Raw genomic sequence first — 26,074 nt, 5'->3', positions numbered from 1 at the left:
AGTCCTTTAAGTCAGATACTGTAAACTGACCTTTGGAGAAAAAGAAGAGGTTCGAGTAGCTTTCCACAAATGCTAATGGCCTAGAAAACATGTTTACCAAAGTGGGTAGGAGACGGCTTGGGCTGCTACTAGCTCCAAATGTCTGCAATGACACTTTCATTCACAGATGTCTTTCGTCTGTGCCTCAAAGGTCTGAGGTCAGAGCAGCTGAGGCAGACAGGTAAGCAAGGGCTAAAGGTTTGATCAGTTTGTGATGGCTGCACTCACTCTGCATTTGTCTCCCAGGTATTACAGCCCAGGGGGGACAGTCGGGCTCTGGTTCTACTCACTTCCTATTATCCATGTGACTTGTCTGCGCCACGCTGGAGTCACTTTGATTTGCCTGATGTACTGCTTGACAAAGCTAGGTGATGGCTGAGGAGTGGATCCAGCTGCTCTGAAAAGCATACACCTGACATGCCAGTCCTGGTGCGGGCACATCATGGGGAACGTTTTTTAATTCAATGTAATTTATGCATTCTCGCAGTCCTGTGTGTGCCTGGTCTGTCAGCCAGTGCCTAGATGAAGGCTGACAGTTGTCATCCAGGGCCTGAAGGTAGCCTCACATAATGACACATTAGACATACTAATGATGTTTTCTTCTGGCATAATGTTTTCCTCTACCCATTCCTCTCTCTCCCCTCCCTTTTCCTCTTCCTTACTGCCACCTCGGCCACTACCACTTCCATCACCACCATCTTCCCACAGGAATGCTGCGGACACAAGGCCGCCAAGGAGAGCTCTTCTCAATAGAATGTGGCAAAGGCTTTGCCCAGCCTAATCACCTAAGGACCCAAATGCGGTCTCACACAGGTATCATTTTCTCCCCCTCACCAGTCATTTTATCCATCCAACTGAAACGAAAGCGATCTCACCCATGGCACAAATTATGTTCTAACCAATTTATTTACTTATTAAATAAATATGTGTGTGCATATATAGATATATACACATGCACATATATGCATATATGTGATACATATGTGTACATATATGTATGTATAATATATATTTTTATATGTATGAATTTTCTATTCTATATCAAGGTTGTTTCTCTCCTTCACTTAAATAAGTATTAAACTTATTCTTTCTGTCCCTCACCTTATTCCTTCCCCCTCCATACCCACATCAAAGTGCCTTGTGGCTTAATTTGAGATAAGCCTGTTTGCAAATGTTCCATTTTAATTAGAGAGTAGGCTACTCAGAAATGAATATGCTAATGAATTCTATTGCCACCAGCACAAATTGAAATCAAAGTGCCTCCTTTAAGCCTAACATAAGGCTTTGTTTTATCTCCTCATTGATTTTGACTAGAACAATGTTACAGGAAACCTGATCCCCTTCAGACTGGTCAATGATGTGCTATAAAATCCCACATTTTTTTTTTAAATCATAGTGGTGCGTGCTTGAGAACACAGTGGGTGAAACTACTCTGTGTCAGAATACCCACCACATGTGCCATGAGAGAGGCAGTATAGAGAGACTTGCAGGTTCTTATCAGAAGTGTGAATGATGCATACATAAGCCAGGCTGATACAAAATGACAGAGGCCAAATGGTAAGTAATGCAAGAAGAGGGACCCTTTACACATACACTGATAATTAATGCTGTCAGTGATTGCTTTCTTCAGCAGAGAAGTCTGAATTAAAAAGGGCAGTGGCCCTAGGCTGCCATTATCAGCCTCTCTTACAGTAAGTGTTACGGTAAATTGGTATTTTCCAGCCACAGGCTAGGAGCTGGTGCCTTATTTATCTATTCATTCATTTATTTATTTCTCTATCTATATGACTATCTTAACTATCTATGAATGAGTGAGTGAGTGAGTGTGGCTAATCTGTAATGGTTTCAAATAGTATGTAGAAACTAACAAAGCTTGAATGTTGGTCTGTTAATGAACCCCCTTGTTCCCACAGTGGTATTTGAATCTAATGGACTCCAAGAGACTGAAGTTCACACCACCTCTACAGATGCCCCCAAACAACAAGTATGTTTTACAATTAATTGGGTGTTTGTTTGTTTTTTAATGTGATCACTGGGAAAAGATGTACCATGGATTCATCACTAAAGCACTAACTATTTAAATCCAAGTGTATAAACAAATTTGCATTGTCCTTGTTTGAGAACCTAAACTTTCTTTTACAGATGCACATTGAGAGTGGTTTTACTGTACACTAAAAGTAGCTTTAGCAATGACTTGTACTGTTAAATATTGTTGATTATGTAGTAGAGGTGAGAGGCAGTATATGATAATTTAAATATATTAGGCATTTTATTTGTTTTGTTTTTTGCTTCTTTTGGATGGGGGAAGGCAGGATTATTGTGGTTAAGTGACTTGCCCAAGGTCACATGGCTAATAAGTGTTAAGTGTCTGAATCCTGATTTGAACTCAGGTCCCCCTGACTCCAGGGCCAGTGATCTATTTACTGCATAGGCATTTGAAAAGTAAGATTTTATAAAAATAATTTTTTTTGGATAAAGCCCCCTTTAAAATTCAAAATGGTACAAGTAAACAATTGATCTCCTTTTATAACACTATGTAAGTATACTCTTAGCCTTTAGTTTGATTCTGTGATGCTTTGCATTCCCAAATCTAGTACTGTGTCTGGATGTTTAATGTGATTCATTATTTCATGTTTTCCATTACACATTTTAATATTATGTTATTGATATAACGTAGTTGTGCACATATATAAATGTATATCATAATGTAGATATTCATGATTGGATGAGCCATAGATTTTATAAGAGGCCATATTTTGAACAATTTCTTTGTTACAGAAAGAGGCAGAGAGGCATTTTGGTGTTTGTGTTAGGTGTTGTCACTGTCTTCAACATTAATTTATCTGTATAATGAACAACTTCATAGGTCATCTCTCATAAAGGACTTGAGGGCATGAGTTATTTTCTCCCATTCTTCTCCCATTGTTGATTACTTTTTTTTAATCAGCTACCTTACTTGTGCACATAAAGCATTCTGTATGTGCTGAACCATCCTTCTAACCAGCTGCCTCAGAAGACATAGCAACATACTACTTTCTTTGTCACTGAAGAAAAGGTTTCTGCTAAGGAATCTCTAGAAACTTTATTCTCAAGAATAAGTCTATGTTCATGTATGAAGTTGGGTTATATTGATATACTGGGCCACCAGTCAATCTGTTCTGCTCATAGATTCAGATATTTTTAGAGCTAGAAAAGATATGAAAGAACATGAAAAACTAAAGTCCAAAGGATGCCATTCAGTCTCACTCCACTATTCATTTATAGGTGAACAGACAGGCCTGTAGAAGTCTAATGACTTAACCCACAGTCACATAGACAACACTAGAACCTAGTTAGGACTTCATTTTAAAGGGCAGTTTTTGGCTTTAAGTATTTTTAGGAAGTTCTAATTGCACAGAAAGATCTGCTACTAAAATGTCAAGACAATGGAATAGGATCTACTATAATATTGCACATTTTAATAAAAAGAACTTTTACCATTCTTAAAGTTTATAGCTTAGTGGGATAAAGGCAGTAGTTTGGTAATGACGAAGTAAATGAAACAGGTATGGAAACATTTCATTGAGTGCCCAAATTTGTGTGTGGACTTTACTTGCATTAGGTAGTATTGAACCTTATGACTAAATGGAACTCCTGTATCATGGAGAAGTCATTGAAATGTTTCTATGGAATGTAGCAACTGCACGGTCATGCCCTAATTGGAGAATTACATATTGAGATTACAATTGGAATTATTCCAAAATATTCTAACTTAACGCCATTAAACCTCTACAAAGACATAGCTCCATGATAAAAGCAGTTGTCAGAGTGAAACACTGGGCAGTGCTATGAATAACTCAGTGCATGGCTTGGATGAATATGAAAAATTTTTCTTAAAAAAAAGTGATTTCTTTCTACCTAGGCATCTTTAAATTCTTCTGTCTTTGTGTTACTAGCCATGGGTAGGAATATGAGATTAAAGAAAAGAAACCTTGGAATTAAGATTATATGTTATATTATTTTTAAAACACTGAATATTTATGTTGGGGATTCCTAGAAATTGGTGATTCTTTCTTGACAATCATAGAAACAAACTGTACTTATATTTTTGCTTTGTCTCTGTAAACTAATATCTATTATTAGGTAGTTGTTATAAATGTTTTTCCTAACAAATTTACTCTGGCACAGTCTTACTTTCTGCTAATCACAGACATAATAGACTTACATTATCTCTCAATTCAACAGGCCCTGGGGGAGAGGGAACTGTGTAATTTTTCAGTTTAGTGACAATGGTTATCCAGATTTCAGATGTTATAGTTCACATCCTGACTCAAAGCTCTGTCATCAAGAGAACATGGTTCTTTGCTTTCTTAGTCATTGCCATCCCCTCTGATAGTAGTCTTTATCTTTAATCACATAAAAAATAGTTAGAGGTATTGTTGATTTAACATGAAAAGTCATGATTCCTTAGTATGGTTGCATTTTATCCAATATCCAGATCCCATTTTAGTGTGTGGTTTCCCTGGTTTTTCCCTTAAAAGTTCCCATGACCAGAGCTTGTAATTTATTTCCTCAAGTAGCACTCAAAATAGGCATCATGAAAGGATAAATTAAATTTTAGAGTTATTCGCTGCTTTTCCTTGGTTCTCTTACATTAAGTATAATGTCATCAAAATCTGAAATTCCTTTATTTCATGCATAAAAGGATATCTTGATTTGTGCTATAGTCTTGTAGTTATTTATCACAAAAGTCTGATTCATTTTACCTGGCATATATTTCTTTTAATCTTTTTCATGCTTTGTTAATTTATTAATTGATATTTAGAACAGATATATTTCCTATGGAGTTTTAATAGCTATAGGGCTTGGGGTTTATGTGTTTGTGTAGTGGCAGCATCATCAAATACAATAAACATGTGTTTATTCATGCAGAAATTACTTGATCTCTTGCCATACTGAACTTCTTGAACATCCTCATTCTTTGTGTATGCTCACGATAATAATTTCTCATTATTAATCGCAGTGCTTTATATAATCTTGTAAGGATTCCCAAGCATTTTCCTAAAACAACCTTATCAAGTAGGTAGTGCAAGTATTATTGTCCTCATTTATAGATAAGGAATATAAAACTCAAAAGGGAGGGGGGCTGCGTAGTCATGCAGCTAATAAGTTTTGAAGTTGGGATGAGCATTTACTCCTTCTGACTGTGAACTCTTCCTGTGCACCATACTTCATCTCCTAACATATACTAATGTATGCCAAATTACTTTATTAAAGTAATATTTGGTATATTGAGGTTTATTAATCAATCAACAGGCATTATTAAGCATTTACTATATTTTAGGCACCATGCTAGTAAAAAGCACTGTAGATCCAAATAAAAAGCAAAAAATATTCCATGTTCATTATAAATTATCTAAATCCCTGGTCTTTGTGTACATATATGTACATATGTATTCCAGAACATAGTTGATGGGTGTCTGTTGGTGATTAGCAGTCTCATAAGGGAGGCTCTTATGGCATTGTGTGTTTTTTTTAAAAAAAGTCAAAAATAGCTTTGAGAATGTAAGAAAATACAGACATAATGGGTGTATTTGTGAGTGTATATATACACATTTAGAAATAGTAGCCATAAAAAATATACACGCATTTTCCCAAATGTTTTTGCCCTTGCTGCTGAAGATAAATGAGAGGAAATGGAGAAAAATTGAATTTATGTGTCCTCTAGCTTGCTAGATTGAAAAAATATTTCCATGCACATATGTTTTTCTTATAAAGACCCCTTTATATATTTTAAAACTATACGTTGATGTTATGACTACATTTGTTTGATTAAAATAGAGTAATCATTTATTTATGAATACACACTCTAACCTTGTGGCAGTTAGGTGGCAAAGTTGATAGAGTGCTGGGCCTGGAGGTAGGAAAATTCATCTTTCTGAGTTCAAATCCTGCCTCAGATACTTACTAGTTGTGTAACCCTGGACATATCACTTAATCCTTTTTGCCTTAGTTCCTCATCTGTAAAAATAAGTGGGAGAAGGAAATAACAAAATACTCCAGTATCTTTGCCAAGAACCCCCCCCCCCAATGGGGTCATGAAGACTCTGAAATGACTCAACAGCAACAGTGATTCATTTTTGTAGTTTTATAAGTTGGCCATGACTGAAAAGACCGAACAACAACTACCACCTTGTCAAAGATAATCATGATAGAAGAGACAACTGAAGTGCTAAAAGTTTAAGATCAAGACCAAATAGTTTGCTCAGAACAGAATTCCTAGTCGATAAATCCCTTGCTGCAATTATGAAGAATTAAAATGTAGAATTTTTGAGTTGCCTAGAATCATAGATTTAGAATTTGAAGGAATCTTAAATGTTGTCAGGTCCAAGTCTTACCATTTTATCAATCAGAAAACTAATGATCAGAGAAGTTAAAGGACTTTAGCATTAGGTGCCAAAGTTGGGATTTGAATCCTCTCTCCCTCTCCCTCTCCCTCCCCCTCCTTCCCTTCCTCTCTCCCTCCCTCCCTCCCTCTCTCTCTCTCTCTCACTGTCTCACTGTGTCACTTTATAAGAGTGATTTAATTAGATACCTGTTTTTTTAAGGTGAGGACACTAGTCCTAGGAAGAACATGACCTCTTCAACCTAGTATTTCAAGCCAGTATCATCAAATACATCCTCTTACTTAATTTTAAAGCTCTTTCCACACTACACAATGCCTCATTACCTTTTCCTTTGACACCTCATTTTTGTGCATTTCTTGTAATCAACAAAATATTTTTTAAAGGGACATTTGTACTCACTGTTTTTCTTAGTGATTTCCATGAAGAAAATAGTGGTGGGAACATATATCCTTCCAACAGTAGAAAATCACTGAACATGTTGCATATTCATACTGAAAATTAATTATAATCATTCTGTTGATCTTGGTGCCTGCTGGAAGTAAAACATTTGAAACATATTAGTAGTATGTTTTACGTAAGATCATTTTATAAAGACATTGTTATACTGTTTAGTATAGCTGAATTAAAAAAAATAAAATCTATGGTGTTTGTTATGAATTATTAGAGAATATATAGTGAAAACTGAGTATTTAGGCTTTTTAAATTGTTTGAGTGATGGTATCTTGATAACTTTGGTCCCATTTGCATTTATGTTTAGTTAGTTGAAGAGTTACTAGTCAAATCATCTGAGAAAATAAAGTTTTAGCTTTTTTTTTCTTCTATTGTTCTAAAAGAACCCAGGAATGAAATTTTGCTGACATGCAATGAGATGTCCTGCTTTGTTCTGATTCTTTGGCATTAAAATAAAAATTCATGATTAATAGTTCATTTCTCATTAATGTAAATGTCTTTTTGTTTCTAAATAGTTTTGCTGAGACTTTCATTAACCAGAATAATTGGTAATGAGCAAATAAATGAAAACTTAAATATTTTTTAGCTATGAGATAGATGTCATGTAGATGGCAGATTATGGAAATTAGAGTACCATGTGTATTTGGCCAAATTTTGGGGCAATCTGCATAATGAGCAAGTTAAATATAGCTCATCCTATGTTTCCTCATTGATTTAACAGTAAACCTTTGTATGCACATTGACCATTTAAATTATGTTACATGTTAAAAATGAAAACATTGTCCAAAATGTACATGACTATTACATATATACCTAATAAAAGCCAACTATTTTAGTTCAAGTGGAAGTCTTCTCACTGCTTAGGCTTTTCTGTTACAATACTGTGATTATTTTGTAGGAAGGGGAATTCATGTCTGTGTACCTAGAGTGATCAGGGATTATTTTTATGTACATATCTTTATGTCCTTAAGTACATAGATATTGCCGAGCCTTATCAAAGACATGAAATAAAAAATATACCTCGTAAAATACTAGGTGATGTCAGTACCTGTTTCTGGAAAAATTGACATATCTTAATGAAGGCAGTATGCCTTCCCTATTACCTAGTTCACACATCTACATTTAGAAAGGCAAAACCCTTAGAAATCTATCTCTGATTATTTGACCTTGGCTATTGCTCATGTGGACCAAAAAATGAACTCAAAGGGGCTCCCATTTTATCTATGTCATCATATCAGTGATTTTTGGGGGTGGTGGTCTGCCGTCTGGTGGCTACAGTTCCTTCCTTATTGTCATCTATAACCTTTTTATTGAATTAGGAGCTCAGCAGGATGACCATATTGAATAATATAATGGTAGTATTAATGAATCAGCTGAAAATCATATTTCATAGTGAATAGCAATTAAGTCTGTAGATATTGTTATCAAGGACTAGTTGGATTCTTCAGCTAAGTGGCGCAGTGGGTAGAGGGCTGGACCTAGACTTAGGAATACTCAGCTTCCTGAGTTCAAAGCCAACTTCAGACACTTATTAGCTATGACCTTTGGGCCAGTCACTTAACCCTGTTTGCCTCAGTTTCCTCATCTGTAAAATGAGCTAGAGAAGGAAATGGCAAACCACTCCTGTATCCTTGACAAGAAAACCCCAAATGGGGTCACCGAGATGTGTACACTACTGAAAAATGACTGAATAGCAACAACAAAGTTGGATTTTAGGAATTTTGTAATTCTTTTGAAAAGCTTCCTCTTTTCTATATACAAACCACCCCCTTTATCTCTGTTATTTTTTTGTAGATTTTGTGCTACTTTCGTTCTTTTCTTTTAGTAGTGGGTAACATATCTCCTCTTACTTATTAGGACATTAACAGAGAATATCTACCCTGGAAAAACACCTCCAAGTCAGAGATCAAGTTTGACATTGGCAGTTATTGCATAAGTGAACTTCGAGCAAGAGTGCTTCCCAATCTCCTTTTTATTTAGAAACTCAACGGACATTTTCCTTGTCCCCTAGTGTATCCAGAGCTCGTTCAGAATAAAACTTGTTAATGATGAATGCCTCCTCTTGGAACTGCTGGGTTCTCTCTAAGGCATGATGTAGTTGTGCAAAAATGTAAAACAGCCTTCTCAGTTTATTGCAAGAAATTCAACATCCAACTAAGGAAATTTTATCACATCCCTCATTCAGTTACTGTTTCCTACATTTCAAATCTACCATAGTATATGCCACTACATTCCCCCTGGCTCCCTCCCTCTAATTTTGCTGCAAATTTCTCTGACTTCTACCAGACTTTGACTGGTAGATGTCATGAATCTGGGGCCAGCATTAATTAGGAATTTTCTAAATCTATTAGCAGAAAAGAGACACTTAATTCATTATGTCAACCAGAGCTGGATTTCTTTGCCTGATTTCTGGGACTGCTGTAGGCGCAGCTTGAGCCCATTTAGAATTTTACATGGGCACTGTATTTTGTTGTTGTTGTCATTGTTGTTGTGTGTTTGTTTTAAATGGTCTGATTCAGTTCATCAGGATTTTAGCTTAAGGTTACCACTTTTATGTAAGATTAACCATGCCATGTTGTTTTAGTCATCAGAATTCTAAACCTCATTGTTCAAACAGTGATGTTCCAAATGTCATTTTAACATTTTAAAGCATTCTCTAGGAGCTTCAGGCTTACATTTATTCACATTTTTATCTTGCAATTCACTTGACTTTAGAATATCCCTTCTATTTTTTCCAACATGGTAATTATTTATGGAAATTGGCAAAAAAAAAAACAAAAAACCAAACCTCAGGTTTTGACAGACCTATATGAGAGCTGTATTTTTCTTTTTGTTTATATGGCCTTAAATTCAGCCTTTTTGGGAACTATTGCTCAGTTATATAGCGTCTTTATACTGCAAAATTTTACTTTTTAGATTCATTCTCTAATCTTCTCCCCAATGTTTTTAAAAAATTAAACTTTCCCTTTCCAAAGCTTCCAAATACTGTTATTTTCTATTCATGTATGTGGAAGAGTTTATAGGAGTCTGATTTTCTTTGCCTTCCATGGAAATGATTAAAATAAATGTAATGTAATTGGTGAAAATTATTTTGGATCACAGTGATTTAAAATAAAAGGTAGCTTAAGTGGAGGGAGGTGTTGCCTGCTTGGCCATTTTGTTGCATGTGTATTGTTTGATTAAAGAAAAAAAAATACAACAATATGCATTGAAATAATACAAACTTGTTATGATATTTTCTTACGTTTTCTTCTTTTTCTTATCCAGGGGAGAGACCATTCTAATTCAGACATTGCCCAAACAGTGCCTCTCAGAAAGGGAACCTAAGCACACATATCCAATGTGTGCATCAAGAACCATCTAACCAGGAGTTAACAGTACCCTTACTGATGGTTACAGCAGCCTTCAAACAGTGACCCAGATAGCCCTGCCTGGAAGACTTCCTTGCAGACCCTCAAATCCTTGGAAGCCACTGTGCTAGAATGGAAACTCAAGGGAGATCCCTCAATATTCATAACCATTTAAAAATAGATGAAGATCTTACATGCCTAATATATATAGAATATGTATGTATATGTTATACATATATCTTGTGTACACATGCTAATCAGTTCCATGGTTCCATATTTCCTTTATAATTAGCAGTGGGACTGGCAAGCACAGTGACAACACAAGGCTCCTACATCATCCAAGATGAGTTTGAGACACTGGAAAACCAAGCAGAAAGAAACTGCATGTTTTGGAGAACATGATGAAGTTAAGCACTGTAACAAGATTCTCACTGATGCTCCTGAGGACTCCTGTTTAACTGCATTGGAACAAGCAAATAGTGATGGATTTGAGGGCTTGATGAAGTATTAATACTTACCACTCCTTGTCATAGTGGAAAAGGAAACTTAACATAGTATGTAAAAAAATTGGAAGGAAGTGGTATTTGGTGCTGTGAAAAACCATGCTTGATCTAACAGGGACTGATTGATGGTGAGACCATATTTCTCCAATGGTTCTATTTCATTCAAATCTGGGGGCCACTTGCATTTCCCGTGTGATTGTTCTAGACTGTTTGTTCACCAAGAGTTCTACACGGATATGGAAATGGAAACTCTTCTATGGATATGCTTATTCTCTGCTTTGGACAAGAAAGCTAGTTGAACACTAAGAAAAGCAGGCTTCTGTATTTTACTCTCAGGACCTTTTTGTAACAGGGCTACATTTGGCAAACTGCTCACGAAAGAAGACTGCACGTTTAACAGCCACTGAAAGCTCCTAATGTGTACATGTTTTTAATAATAGCAGAAGAATCTCTGAGCAAATGTAGGAAACCTAGATTGCCTAGGGTACTGTATGCTCTGTATGCTTCTGTCTTTTTTTTTTTCTCCCTCTTTCCCCCCAGCAAGTCAGTTACCCCCTTTCCTTCCTGGGCCTAGTGACATCCCCCCTTTCAAAAAAAAAAAAGATGACTTACCTTTTTCATGGTGGCAGGCTAATGATATTCTTATGTCATGTATTGTCTTTGGTGGTCACTGGTAGTGTTAGGGGGGAAAATGCTTTATATACCTCTTCCTCAGTAACTCTTTCAAATGCAAGTTTTCGCGGTGGGTATTAAGGCACATAACAAAGGATCTTAAACCATGCAGTGTAAGCAATTAAAAATGTATTCCACAGATATAAATATTTTCTTTCCTTATTGCTGTGACACTATGTGTGATGGTAATATTTCTGAGAGTTTCAGATTTTTGCACATATGATTTTATGCATTATCAAAAGTTACTGCTGCCTTGAAAGAAAATGTTCTGTGAAATTTTTGCAAAAGCTTTACTAGGTTTTTTTTAAATTGTGACATTTTGTAAAGGCAGGAAATGGATTAAAACTAGCATGCTAAATATATTTTTCAAAAAAAAGCAATAATTTTACATGTACAGAAATTATCCTAACCTTTAATACTGGTGAGAGCAAGTTTACTTAATACAGTAATGGACTAGTGCAGTTTTTTTTTGTAGTAAATGGGCTTCTGATACAAAGATTTGTTTAAAAAAAAAAAAAAACAACAGCAACAAAAACCCTAAAGTGTGGTTTTTCTGTTCTAATGATTTGTTGAGTTTTTATAATTATTATAATTATAATTATTATTATTAGACAAGGTTTGGTTCTGGATTCTACTTGTTATTGGTTTTGGATTACTTGACAGTTCATCTTACTTTGCAATGCTTGCAACAATGCAATGTAACTTGCTAGTGTGTTTTTTTTTTTACTTATTTCCCCTCATATCCCTACACCAGATGTGTACCAGAATTCTCTGTAGTACTGGTATAATTAGGAATGTCTGTGCAAATACTTAGAAGTGACTGTAATTGACTGTTTTGTAAAATTATTTTGAGTGAAGTTGCATAGACACATTCCACTGTTCACCTGTTCTGTTGATTTATGTTTGATCATCCTTTGGGGTTCACACTAGCTATAATTTTTGCCTTTCTGGGTCCTGTTTCCTTGGCTTAGAGTAAATGGTGACACTTCAGGAATGCATCAAAGCTAGCTGCTTGGCCCTGTTTGCTTCTCTATGTTTTTAGCTATTAAAAAAATTATTCTGTACCCAAAGTGACACAAAAGTGTAGTGTACATTTGTGATTTTTCAGAAGCGATATGGAAAATCCTAATTAATATTTGTAAATGAAAGCTTCTTGGTGAATCTTCCTTCCTAGAGTGTCTGACAGAGAAAGAAGAGGAAAATGCTGTCACTTCCATTACCAGGGTACTAATCAACAAAGTTTACAATCAGAATTTAGTTACATAGAGAACAACAGTAGGGGGAAATCAGTTTAAATAATTATATGCTGTGTATGGTGCAGAAATCAGATTTTCACTTAATTAAACAAATGTGTGGGGGTTGAGGAACCCTCCAAGAATGCCAACCTCAAGACAAGCGTTTTCAGGAATGAAACTCTGGTTTGTACTTTTCCATTTAAAATATTATCAATGTTATTGTATAGCTTCATTAATTCTTTTCTATGAGTTTGACCATAGTATTTAAAATGATTTGTGTTCCATATTTATTTAGCAAATGATCAGCATTTAAAAAAAAATTTGCAGTTTTAGCATGATATATTTCTGTAAAACATCTTCTGACTGTTACAGACTTCCTACTACCTCTACCAGAATCTACCTTTCCTTGCTATTTAACAGGATTTTTTTACAGTGTTGCAGCCTAATGTAACTTAGACAATAAAGGGTTTGATTATCTATGCTGCAGATTCTCTGTGTATCTGCCCTTCTCACTCATTCTCCATTCTTTTTTTCTTTCTCTCTTTTCTCTTTAACTTAAGGAACACTTGAAAAAAATTACCTTCCAAAAGCCTTTCAGGATGTTCATACTTGGTGTTACTTCTTATTCTTTATAATGAATATATAAGGTGAAGGAAAATCATATGCAAAGTATGTTTTCTTACAGATAATCTCCATTTTCATGTTTATGTGTGTATTTCCTGGAAGTCTTTATGTCAAGAGTAGATGAATAAGTTCCAGGATGACCAAAACAGAAGACAAATGACTGAGCCAAATGCTTTGAAAATGATTTATTGGTGAAAGCAATCCATAGTAGGATGTCTCACTTCTGTAAAGCCCAGAAAACACTGATTTTTCTAGGTTATACAAGGCAGGGAACAATTTAGATTTGGGACCTGAGATTCAAAATAACTTTTGAGAAAAAGCTTTTAAATTTTATCATCATAGAATTCAGTTTCTTATAGAGTAGTAATAAATTATATAACTTGTTTTCCTAATTTGTATAGATATCTAAAGATTGAATGAGTGAATGAAAAAGCATTTTAAGTGTTTTATGTGGGCCAATTACTGTAAAGTTTGCTAGGGATACAAATAGAAAAGCAAGCTAGCCTTGACTTGCAAGAAGCTCATATTCTAATAGAGAGAAGACCTCATATACAGGGGTTTTAGCTATAAGTGAGGTAAAAAAAAAAAAACAAACCTAGTGTACAAAAGAGATGGTATAACAGCAAAACAGATGGTAATGCCACTTCTTTCATCTTATTTCTATTGACAGTTTGCTTTCAATTCTGAACAATTTGACAGTGCCAAGAACTTCAGTGCCCCTTTTTGGGTGGAGGTGGAGGGGTGTTCATTGTAGTTTTGGCAACTCAGGAGGTAAAGGCTACATAGTAATAATACAGCATAAATTAATAATTTATGCTTTAGAAGGAGTGCAGCCTTTGGAATTCAAGTTAATAGCAAGTTCTTTCTTTTCCTCTGGTGACTTTTCAGTATCATGGCTAAGCTGTACTGTATCAGTGCAGTTTATATAATAAATGAGTATCTTTCTGGATCAAAGAAAATGAACCAGGTCATCATTCTTCTTGGGAGTACAATTTACCTCTTGAATATCTGCGGTCAGATTCTTTTTTTGTAACAAAAACTAAAGTAGGGCCAGTTGGGGTGTTGTAGGTGGAGACAGACTGTGGCAGCAGTACTTTTACCCAGTTTCTCCATCACTGAGAGAGTGTGAGTTCTCTATGATGTTTTCATAGTAGAGTTCTAAGTCCAGAAGAGCACATTCACTGGTAAAAATCACAAGCTGGCTTTAAGTGGATGACCTTCCATTGAACGATGAACTTCAAGTTAAGTCACAGTTCTCATTTTAGTTTAACTGATGCCAGAGAACTCCACAGGGGGGGAAAAGATTAAAAGATCACTTTTCCAATGAAAAATGACCACTTTTCCTTACTACCCTTGGCGAACATTCCTAAATCGGTAAAATAGAGAACATAAAATTTCAGTGCAATTATTTTTATACCACTTAGAATTACAGTTTATATTGTTTTATTCAGTTTTTAAGATATTATGGAAAGGATTTATAATTCAGATATGTATGAGACTAAGTCCTGTCCAACTGAGATTCTCATTCTATGATTCCTGTTAGGAAATGTGACTAGGATTGGTGAATTACACTTATTTTTTCTTTTCTATTTCCAAGAAACTAGTGTGTTTTATTGCTTAAATTGAAAGAATGACAAGAATGTTTAGATAACACGTCCCAAAATTTGAGGAAATACAAATATCTTTGCTGTGTTATTAGAATTGGAAAAAAAAAATTCTTCTCCATGTCTCAGAATTTGGCCCAGTCACTTCCAGAGTCTCTTGAGCTTAAAAAAAAAAAAAAGGTGTACTTGCTGCCTTTGTATATTGACATTCATTGGCTTTTATTTTCTTATGCAAGAAATACTTCCAATACCCTTAATTTAAATAGTCAAAAATCTTGCTAGGTAACTCCTAGACCAAACTATCTTTCAAAGTACTGGAATACTGTGTGATGTGTTTTGAAACCTTTCAGATAATCCAGTATGCACACCTGTATTTGCCTCTGTTGTGGCAGCATAGCACAGCTCTATTTTTGTAGCATACCTGGGTTCCCCAAATATATTGTCTGCACTTGTTGATCAATGAATGTACCATGGAATGGGTCTTAGCCATTCTTCAATTAAATTTCTCTGATTAGCCAGAATTTCAGGGTAGAACTGAAAGTGAATAAAGCATAGAGGAATGCCACCATTAAGACTCTCAAATTAAAAGATTATATTTAGCTTCTGCCCCTCCCCCCAATACTGGCAAATTGCACTTCCTCAAGACAGCTAACATCTGACCAAAGAAACCTTTTTAAAATGTCAATCCATTGGGATAACTGACAGACAATGACTCTTGTTCCTAGGCCAAGGCTCTGTTCTTCCCAGGTTCCACGGTATGTTCACAGCACTTTCCAAATAATCTTAGTAGTTTCTGGAAGAAAGTGGTTGGTTATTTTTCTCTCTTTACCTACTAACTACTCAAGAGTGAACCATGCAGCGTGCTTTTCCCAGAATGTGCTATAATAAGGGGTTGTTGGAGCCTACTGGAAGAAGGTTGTGAAATGGCTGCTTTTAACACCTTGAAGTTTGTAGCATAATATATTGGGAGCAAGAGATGGGCATTCTCCAAGGCTCAAAAAGTGTTTAGCCCAATGTTCATTTGGGCTCATGTATTTGTGGTACCTGGATCTCTTTTCTCCAACTTATTCTACAGCAGGAAAGCAAGGGCAGTGATTTGTTAGTCCTTACTACAGCACTCCCAGCTCCTTATTCTAGTGATGCCCCTCTTAATTTTCAAGGTAAAGTTACTTTTCAAGGGTTTTGTAAACTTTCCAAAGAAAATGTGAAGTGGTGACATTATTTTACTCTACAACAGTCCCTTGGTCTGTCAGATTTCATTAGCCAGTTGATGCGGTGAGATGGCAAAGGCCTTGAGGGAAAGAAAATCTGATAAGCACTTCATGTAATCAGTCTAAATTTCCATTTCCTCTCCTTATGGGAGTGAAAAAACCACTCTTTACTAAGATGCTTATGGTGGTTTCTATTTCTGATTTGCCTTTTGAAAGGGACCAGTTTCTGTATTCATTTCAATTCAACAGGGACAGAAGAAGCATTGATTAATAATTTACTATGTGCTAGGCATTGTGCTAAATTGAGACATAACTATAAGCAAGCAAGATAATCCTTGCCTTCAAGGAGTTTGCATTCCAATAGGAAAAGACAAAGCATAAACACATGAATTTGGTGCTAGAAAGGGAGGAGTAGAAGGGAAAGAGGCTATTTTGTGTCATAATGACTGACAAATTGTATGGAGGTTTAAATCATGGATAGGGAGTTGGATAGAGTGCTCTAAGTTTAATTTGGGGTGAAAATTGTCAGAATTCTGGGCCATGGTGGGGCATCCCAAATATATACATAGACACATATAGACTTGTCTACTGGTTATAAAGAACTGTGTTAGGAACTTTGTGCTGAAGAACTAGAGTGAGTAAGATGTGCCCACAGAGAGATAAGAGAAATGCAAAGCTAAAATAGGCAATCGTATGTGATAGGTGTTGCAAAGATTTTCTGTGGGGGTTCAGTGATGGAATATATCACATTCAGCTTGGGGCATAAAAAAAGACTTCTCAAAGGAAGTAGTAATTTTACACACACACACACACACATACTCACACATTTCCTAAAGAATGGGTTTGACTCCTGGATTAGCTGGGAGTGCCAGGCAATTCATTTCAGCTCAAGAAACATTGACTAACAGTGTTGTGTGCAGGGTATTTTGCTAGATGTTGGGGGATGCAAACGAGATGAGCAAAAATACTGAAGCAATACAGTGTGGGATGTTTTTAGGGAAAAGTGCATAGTCCAACATGCCTTCAGTGTAGGATATGTTTGAGGCACTGTTGAGAGATAAAGCTAGAAAGATAAAATTGGGGCCTATTGTAAAAGGCTTTGACTGTTGAGTTGAGGAGTTTGGATTTAATCCAATAGGCAAATTGGATGTATGGGGTGTGATTTAGAGGCATTGAACATTTCTGAACAGTATTGAAATGATCTGAGGTATCTTTTAACATGATAATTTTGGCAGTGCTGGGCAGAAAAGAATTGGAGATGGTAAGACTTGTTAGACAACTGAGATCATACATTCATGAGGGTTTGAGCTAGAAGTGGAAATGGAAAAGGACATATTCAAGAGGTATTTTTGAGGTATAATATGTTGGATTTAGTGACATTTCATTTGGAGAGTCAGGAGAGAAATCAAAGGTGATTCAAGGTTTGCAAACCAGGATAAATGACAAGAACAGAAATAGAAAAGAAGCCTTGGGGAAGAAAGTAAATTGAGTTTTGTTTTTATTGAATTTGAGGTGCTGGAAAGACAGAGATATCCAATGGACAATTGGAAACATGAGTCTTGATCTAAGAATAGAGGTAGAATTAAAGTGTCTAAAAGCATTAGGGGCAGCTAGATGGCTCAGTGAATAGAGCACTGGCCCTGGAGTCAGGAGGACCTGAGTTCAAATCTGGCCTCAGACATAACACTTAACTAACTGTATGACCTTGGGCAAGTCACTTAACCCCAATTGCCTTGCCTTCCCACCTCAAAAAAAAATCAAAGCAGTAGCTGAAGTAATCAAGATGGATAACATTGACAAGGAAGAGGGTATGCAGAGAGAACATGTCTTTCTCAGAAACTAGAAAAATGTTTACATTTGTGTGGAAGGGATCTAGAAGCAATAAAAGACAGTGGTGAAGGAAATAGATGATAACCAGGAAAGTACAATGTCATAAAAACCAAGCAAGGAGATATTCGAGAAGGGGGGTGATCAATAGCATCAAGTGATAGAAAATCTGCGGATGATGGAAACTGAACAAAAGTTATGATTGTCATTTGTGGTCATGAGAATTTAATGGAAAAACAAACACCTAATATGTGCAAGGCAATATTCCAGGTTCTCGTGACAAAAGGTTTTTAACTTTATTTTAAATGACAGCATTCCTTTTTTCAAGGAACTTTATTTTAGAGAAGATTCAGAAAAAATGGTGGGATTCAAAGCCAGATTATTCAGGTCATGGGTAGGCTTAGAATCGAAGGGTTATCAAGGCTAATTCTCTCATTTTGTAAATGAAGAAACAGGTCAAATGATTAGCTCAGGTTCACAGAGAAAGAGTCTCTGAGGCAGGAGTCAAATCTAGGTCTTCCTGATTCTAGATCCATTATTCTGAGGAAGTTTGGTGGTTAATGGAAAGTGGCAATTTGAAACATGTTGGAGTCAAGGGAAGAGTTTTTGTTTTAATTAGGGTAATGTATGTATTTTTGAGGACAGAGGGAAAGGTGGCATAAGCCCATGGCAAAAGAAAATTCAAGAGGGAGGGAATAATTGCTGGAACAAAGACAATAAATGGGAGTGGGTAACATAAAGAAAAGGGCAGGTGGGATGATTTATCCTGGCGAGGAGAAGAGACTACTTTTAAAAAAGGAGGGGAAAAAAGTGAGAATGAAGGTATAGGTGCATTGACATCAATTAAATCATACTGGCTGTAAGGAAACTCCTTTTGAGGTCTACGCAGTAAATACAAGGTAAAACAAGCAAACATTCCAGATAAGAAACAATACATTAACATCAAGAGAATATTTGGAAATTAAAATAGCTTTAAATAAAAGGTAACAACTTTAAATGAGTTATTAAAAAAGGTCTTGAAATAAATTCCCAAGTTTTGATTTTGATCTAAAATCACCCAGCTGTAGAGCATCTGAGTTGGGAGGAATGTTAGAGGTTAACTAGAAGACCATCTACCCCAAACAGCAGTCACCTCTGCGACTGAAAACATCCCTGAAAAGTGATCACACAGCTTTGTTTGATGACCTCTGCTAATGGGTACTTATTGCCTTCATGAAGCAACACATTTCCTCTTTGGTACAGCACTAGGTTTTAGGAACTTTTTCCTTACACCACTGGCAGTGTCCTATAAAACTTTTAGTCATTAGTACTGGCTTAGGCCACCAGGGTAAAAAAAAACAATGGATCTTTTCACATAAATATTTAAAGTCAGCTATCATGCTGCTATCTTCTCATTTCCAGGTCAAATATCCCCCACTTCCTTGCATTGATTCCAATATGGATTGATTTTGACAGCCTTCTCCATTCTGATTGCTTTTCTCTAGACCAGGGGTTCTTGGGGGATAGATTTCAGGTGGTTTATCAATTTAATGGGAAAAATACATATTTATTTTTATCCCCTTTTTTTGAGAAGGGGTCCACACCACACTGCTAAAGGTGTCCTTGACACCAAAAGGGGTTAAGAGTCTCTGCTCTAGACATTATCTCTAACTTGCCACTTTCCCTTCCTAAAGTACAGTGCTCAGAATTGAACACATTCTAAATATGGTTATGACTATGACAGAATATGGCTAAATTCTCACCTTCTTCAGACTGGATAGTTTGGCCCACAGTGCTGCCTTGCTTCATCATTTTCGGGGTAGGGTATGCAATGTCACATTATTGACTCATATTGAATGGGTAGTCCATTAAAACTCCCAGATGTTTTCAGATGACCTCTCTTTTGTATGCCTCTCTCTGTCAAAATAATTTTTAAAAATTCAAGAGTAGGACTTTATACTTAGCTCTATTAAATTTAATTTTATGAGATTAGGGTAATTGTTCTAGCCTACTGAGAACTTTTGTATCTTGATTCTGTCATCTACTGTGTAAGAAATCTCAGCTTTATGTCTTCTGCACATTTGATAAGCATGCCATTCATGTCGTTAGGTCATTGACAAAATGTTGGACAGCATAGGACCAAAGACATTTCTGGGCACTCCAGTAGAATCTTGTTTATGGGTCCACATTTAAAAGTAATGACTTTTTAGTTACAGTCCTTTAACTGGTGATACATCCATGTAACTGTTCTATAATTGAGCTTACATCTCTCCATTTTGCCCATAAGGATATTATGAGGTACTTGGCCAAATGCTTTGCTGGAACCAAAGTGCTCTGTGTTCCCCTTGATCACCATTCATCAAATACATATATTGAGGATCAGTGATTTTATTGATTTGTGAATCCCTTACTTGTTAGATTGTAAGTTCCTTGAGGGCAGGAACTGTCTTTTTCTTATTTATATCCCCAGTGCTTAGCACACTGGCACACATAGTAGGTATTTAATAATTGTTTATTGATTTGAATTGCATTGGTGAGCATCACAACCTATATATAATTTAGAGTTTCAAAAAATTTCCTGTGACTGAAAGTGATTTGTTCACGGTCACTTAGCTAGTAAGTTGTCAAGACTTGAATACAGGCTTTTTGTTATTCCAAGTGCATCAGTTAAACACTATGCCACATTACCTCAACACTCTTTTGACCCTAACAACAACCAAAAAAAGAAAAAAGAAAGAAATGAAGTTAGAGTTGCGTGACCTCTTGTAATACCAATGCAATACCCATAGCAGCCACTATGAATATGCATGTGTATTTCCAGGGTCAATTCAGGAAATATAATAAGCTCTCTTCCTCAAAGGCAAAACCAAAATATTTATTTGGAACATCATTGGGATACCAGGAGGTAGGCTTTAACAGGGCACTTATCACTATTCCAGAGCGCACTGACATCCCAAGCCTTCTTTCTGGCAGGCCTCCCCACATACAATCTCCCCTAGACAAATTACTCCCTCCACCCACTTACAGCTTGCTTCTCTGTCTCTGCTCTACCTCACTTTCACTCTCTGCTTGTGTTCTCTGCTCTCTCTCTGTGTCTCTGTCTCTGTCTCTCTCTCTCTCTGTCTCTCTCTCTCTCTGCCTCTCTCTGCCTATCTTTGTCTCTATCTCTCTCTGTCTCTCTGTCTCTCTCTCCCTCTCTCTTCTTTAGACAAACTCTTTCCACACTAGCTGTATGTGACACAGGGTCCACATGACTCAGACTCCATGTGATTCAAACTTCATGTGTTAGGGGTGGGGGAAGATCTTATTTCATTAACATGATTTTAAGGAACCCATGCTGCATCGCAGTGATCATTGCTTCTGTCTAAATGTTCACATACCATCCCTGTAATAATAATAATACATTCTAGCATTTTCCCCAAAAATCAAAGTCAAGTTCACCCATCCAGAGCTTGCAAATTCCTTGTTGCTCCTCTTTGAAAATTAGGGCAAGTTTTGCTTTCTGTGGTTTTTGGAGAGATCTTCTATTAATAATAGCTCAACAATCACATTTGGCTGCTCTTTTAGTACCTTGGACACTTGGGTATTCATCAGCTTGGTTATTTGAATTTATTGAGGGCAGCTTGATGCTTTCTGACTATGGCCTTGATTCTTCTTATCTTCAAATGACTATTAAATATTTTTGTTTTATCTTTCCTTTTGTTTTGTAATGCTTGGTCTGTTATTTGTTCTAGTCTACCATTGTGCTTAGCAGGAACAAAAAAAGAGTAAAAAAAAAAGTGGAACAATTCTGCTTTTTCTCAATTGTCCTTCATCTTATCTATTGAAGAAATGGTTATATCTATTTTTATCTTTGTCTTTCCCCCAATGAACTTGTTGTTGTCCTTTGCATTCATTACCTATTCACCTGAGCTTTAGTACCCCTGACAATATCCTTCTAGCATTGTAAACTTTCTTCTTCATTCTTTGTAATCTTTGTATTAGTTCATCTTCTATGCTTCTCTTTTATAATCCAGATTGGTTGGTGAGATTCTTGTGTATTCAAATTTATCTATCTAAAGAGTTACCTTTTTATTTTTCATCACAACTATTTCTTTTTTCTATCGCCAGAATTTCACTCTTGATAATTTCCATACCTCTTAGACTGACTTCTCCAGAATTATAGTACATATGAGCCTAGTTTTTTTCTCTGAATCTACAATATCTGGCATACTAGGTATATATAGTCGATTTCCCCCCTTGTGATCCCTTTTCACTTTAAAGCCTCTTGACCAGATTGACATAGACATATATATCACACACACACACACACACATATATATATATATACACACACATACATACATACTTATACCTACACACATATATGTATATATAAAACTGGTTCCTGTTGAATGTACTTCATCACTAGCCAAGAGTTTACCCTGCCTATATTTTAAGCTGTAAATACCTTTATGGGATATGAGCTCCTTAATTCAACTCTTCCTTTCTTTTCTGAAACCCCTAACTTCAATCAGTTAGCAGTTCTGAAAATATCATTTGTGCTCCTAAGGTCAACAACTGTCAACAAGCACTTTTAAGTGTCTGCTATGTGCCAGATGCTGTGCTAAATGCTGAGGAAAGAAAGGCAAATAAAGTGCCCCTCCTCAAGAGGTTCACATCCTGATGGGGGAAACAACATTCTAACAGCTATGTCTGAACGAGGTATACAAAGAATAAATTGGAGATAGTCACAGAGGGAAGACACTTCTAGTATTAAAGGGACCTAGTAAGATCTTGAAGAATGGGGGATGTTTGCTGAGACTTGAAGGTCCTTAGTTTCCTGCTTAAGACTTTATAATGGGGCCACTTCCAGTCATACTGATCTATATCCTGCCATGGAACTAGAGGACTCGAGGAGAAAGAGAGGCTGATAACTTTATACAGTCCTCTCTCACTTAAATCCAATGCAATTACAAGTCATGGCATCACCTTCCTGATGTCTTTGTCTTTTTCAAGAATGAAGGACAAACAAGAAGACTTCATAAATGCTAGGTGGAGGTATTTACTTGAATAATGGTCATCAAGTTCCATAGGTTTTAAGAGACTTTCTATCATGTTTCAGATACATGATCTGAGAAGACCTCTTTGTAATCAAAGGACCAGGTTTCAGACCTTGCCTGTGTGACTTTTTGTCTATGAACTTAGGCAATTCACTTAAATTCCCCAGGCCTCGGTTTCCTTACTTATGACATGAGGGGACTAAATGGTCTCTGAGGACCTTTCCTGTTTTAATTCAATGATTTTATCATTCTGTGATTTGTTATCCAGTCATTCAGTCTGGTCTGACTCTTCATGACCCCATGGACTTTTTTTCCATGGTGTTTTCTTGGCGAAGATTCTGGAGTGGTTGGATCACCATTTTTTCTTGTCAGAGCTCTCCACTATGACCTGTCCATTCTGGGGAACCCTGCACAGCATAGCTTATAGTTTCATTGAACTATGTAAGCTCTTCTGTGATGACAAGGCATTGATCCAAGAGGAGCTTTTCTATTTATTTATTTAAAGCGAATAAGGGTTGAGTGATTTGCCCAGGGTCACATAGCTAGTAAATGTCTGAGGCTGGATTTGAACTCATGTCTTCCTGTCTCTAGAACCAGAATGCTATCCACTTCACCACCTAGCTGCCCCTCATTCTATAATGGCTGTCCTCAATATTTGACATAAATACTGGCCTCAGACCCCCTCACCAATCTCTGCTTTTCATTTTCTTCTGACTTTTACTTAATTTCTCTCACATGATGCCACTAAATTGACATAGTTTTTGGTTCACAAGAAACTCTGTTATATTTCTTCTCTTACATTGCATGCTCTGTGTCACAGTCTTTCAACCCCCGCTTCCTGCACAGGTCGAGATTTCTCTCTGTTTCTTTAGATCCTTTTTCTTATTTGTTTTCATCTCGAAGTACCTCTGCCAGTCTTTTAAGAAGCACTTTATTCTCAGATACTTTGGAGAGAGGTGTTCCTCCACCCTTTCACTTTCTCCTGTAGGAGGCAGACCAGCCTGAATTTTGTGGATAAAGAACTGTTATTTATCAGTTCTTAGAAATAAAACAGGGTTCATTTTTATTAGGTCAATGAAAAAACCCACTTGCCTTCCATACTTGCTGGAAGCAAGATGCTATCAGTTTTTCCCCTCATTTACTTTGAAGTTATTTTGTGATTAGTCAGATAGCTTTTCCTCATTGACAAGGGTACATTAATTGGTGGGCAAGTTTCTTGATATGGTCAGTTATTGAACTATCTACAGTTTTGTAGATGAATGCTCTTAAGTTGCCTTGGACACTTGAAGGTTAGATTATTTATGTTAGAGTTTATATTTATGTTAGAGTTAGATTCAAACTATGATTCCAAGCCCAGCACTCTATTCACTATACCATCCTATCTCCCACACGCAAACTGCATGAGGAAGATAGTAGCAGGATTACACATCAATAAAATACGTTTATGATTATTTCATTGAAACTATGACTTTTAAAATAAAGTGGTGGATGTAGGGAAAACGAATACAATTGCAGCAGTGACGCCATGTTTGTGTGTTTAATTGAAAAGCCTTCCAAATCAGAGGTAGACTGGTGTGGTGGATGAACACTGGGATTAGAAGTTAAGAAAGCCCAGATTCAAAACCTACCAGATTGACTAAAATGATCAAAGAGGAAAGTGTAACATGTTGGAGGGGATGTGGAAAAATTGGGACCCTAATTCATTGTTGGTAGAATTGTGAACTGATCCAACCTTTTTGGAGAGCCATCTGGAATTACACTTCCGACATTTACTAGCTCTGTGACTGGGCAAGTGACAACCACTCTGTGGTTCATTTTCCTATAAAAAATAAACAGGTTGGACTTAATGGCCTCTGAAATATCTTCTTGCTCTACATCTATAATCTTAGAATGGGGAGACAAGGAGGGAGATAATTTTAAATAGATAGCAATCTTGTAATTAATTCATTAAATGAATGCACATCATTGTTTGGGTAGTGATAGGTATTATAGTTAGATTCGTTATTTTGTTGTGGATATGTAGTTGGAATTCTTATAAAAATTTAATGGGATTATTTCCAGGGATATGGTAGCCTACTTCTGTTTGGTGCTTGGCAGATGTTAGCCAAAGTTCCTATGGATATTTGTTTGGAAAGGGGGGAAAAAGACTTTTTGCTCTTTGTGGGGTTTGGGGAAGGGAGGGATTTCACCATTGATGATAAATTGATCAACGATTTTTACAGATCTTGCCTTTGCATATTGTTGTAGGGCATGTTAGACAAAAGCAATTTACCAGTTACTGTTCTGTGGGCAGGAGAGGGACAGACAGTGAGTAACTGTTGGCAAATGACAAAAGCTTTTCAGTGGCTGCCAGAAAGGTCAGTGATTTACTCCCACAGTGTGTTTATGGGATGCTCCATTTCTTACATTGTCTTTTAAAAGTTTTAGTACCTTCCCAGAATGGGCCATTCAGGAATCCCCTAGATGTCCATTGCTATTTTGTAGTCTCCCACGCTGCAGTCATATGGGGGCAATTACCTGATGTATGTGGAATATGAAACTTTGGAGCACAAACAGATAGTATCAGAGAGCCCACTGTCTCATATGAACCTTTGAGTATACAACTGCCTTTTTTCTCACTTGTATCTTTGTCACCTTGAGAAAAGGATAGGCTGAGACTATCAAAAAGGGAAAGACTAATAATTTCTGAAAGCATTTATTTAATACCTAACTGTGCTGCTGATGGACAGGTGGAACTGGTGGTAGTTTCTTAATGTGTGACTAGAAATACATTGGCATCCCCATTTCAAATTCCTGTCAAGTGCCTCAAATTTCACTCAATCCTTTAGATCTTAAAAGATAGAAAATCATTGAGAACCTTTTATCAATCATCCACAAGAACTGAATAAGTGCCAACAATATGTCAGATATGGTACCAGGTGCTAGGGATATAAAGACAAATGACAATCTGTGCCCTCAAGGATCTTACATTTCATAGGTTGAAACAACGATTATGCATATAAGTGTATACAAAATATATAGAAAGTAAATTTTAGGGTAATTTGACCAGGAAGCACTAGTAGTTGGGGGCATCAAGAAAGGTAGGCAGAGGACTTTGAGTGTCTGTCTAAGCAGATGAATGCCTCCAAGGAAGGTTCACATCTTAATCTATT

The 26,074-nt window shown here is 36.4% G+C and overlaps 1 protein-coding gene across 5 annotated transcripts in view; it reads left to right on the top strand.

The window, feature by feature from the left end:
* Positions 1-13,121, top strand: part of ZNF516 (zinc finger protein 516) — a 150,242-nt gene extending 137,121 nt beyond the window's left edge. For 4 of the 5 annotated variants that reach the window (XM_069094973.1, XM_069094976.1, XM_069094975.1 and 1 more), the window contains 3 exons: positions 748-852; positions 1,953-2,023; positions 10,143-13,121. In XM_069094973.1, the coding sequence (XP_068951074.1) occupies positions 748-852; positions 1,953-2,023; positions 10,143-10,202 (236 nt within the window). In that variant the 3' untranslated portion in view covers positions 10,203-13,121. The remainder of the gene's footprint in view (positions 1-747; positions 853-1,952; positions 2,024-10,142) is intronic. The other variant, XM_069094977.1, reaches the window with a different exon arrangement.
* The last annotated feature ends 12,953 nt before the right edge of the window (positions 13,122-26,074 follow it).

This window comes from Petaurus breviceps, unplaced genomic scaffold (genome assembly GCF_028583685.1).
Source record: "Petaurus breviceps papuanus isolate PSGF00001 unplaced genomic scaffold, PetGlider_PUasm1.0 224, whole genome shotgun sequence".
Taxonomy (NCBI): domain Eukaryota; kingdom Metazoa; phylum Chordata; class Mammalia; order Diprotodontia; family Petauridae; genus Petaurus; species Petaurus breviceps.
Note: the sequence above shows the minus strand (reverse complement) of the source record. Positions and strands in the feature narration are given on the sequence as shown.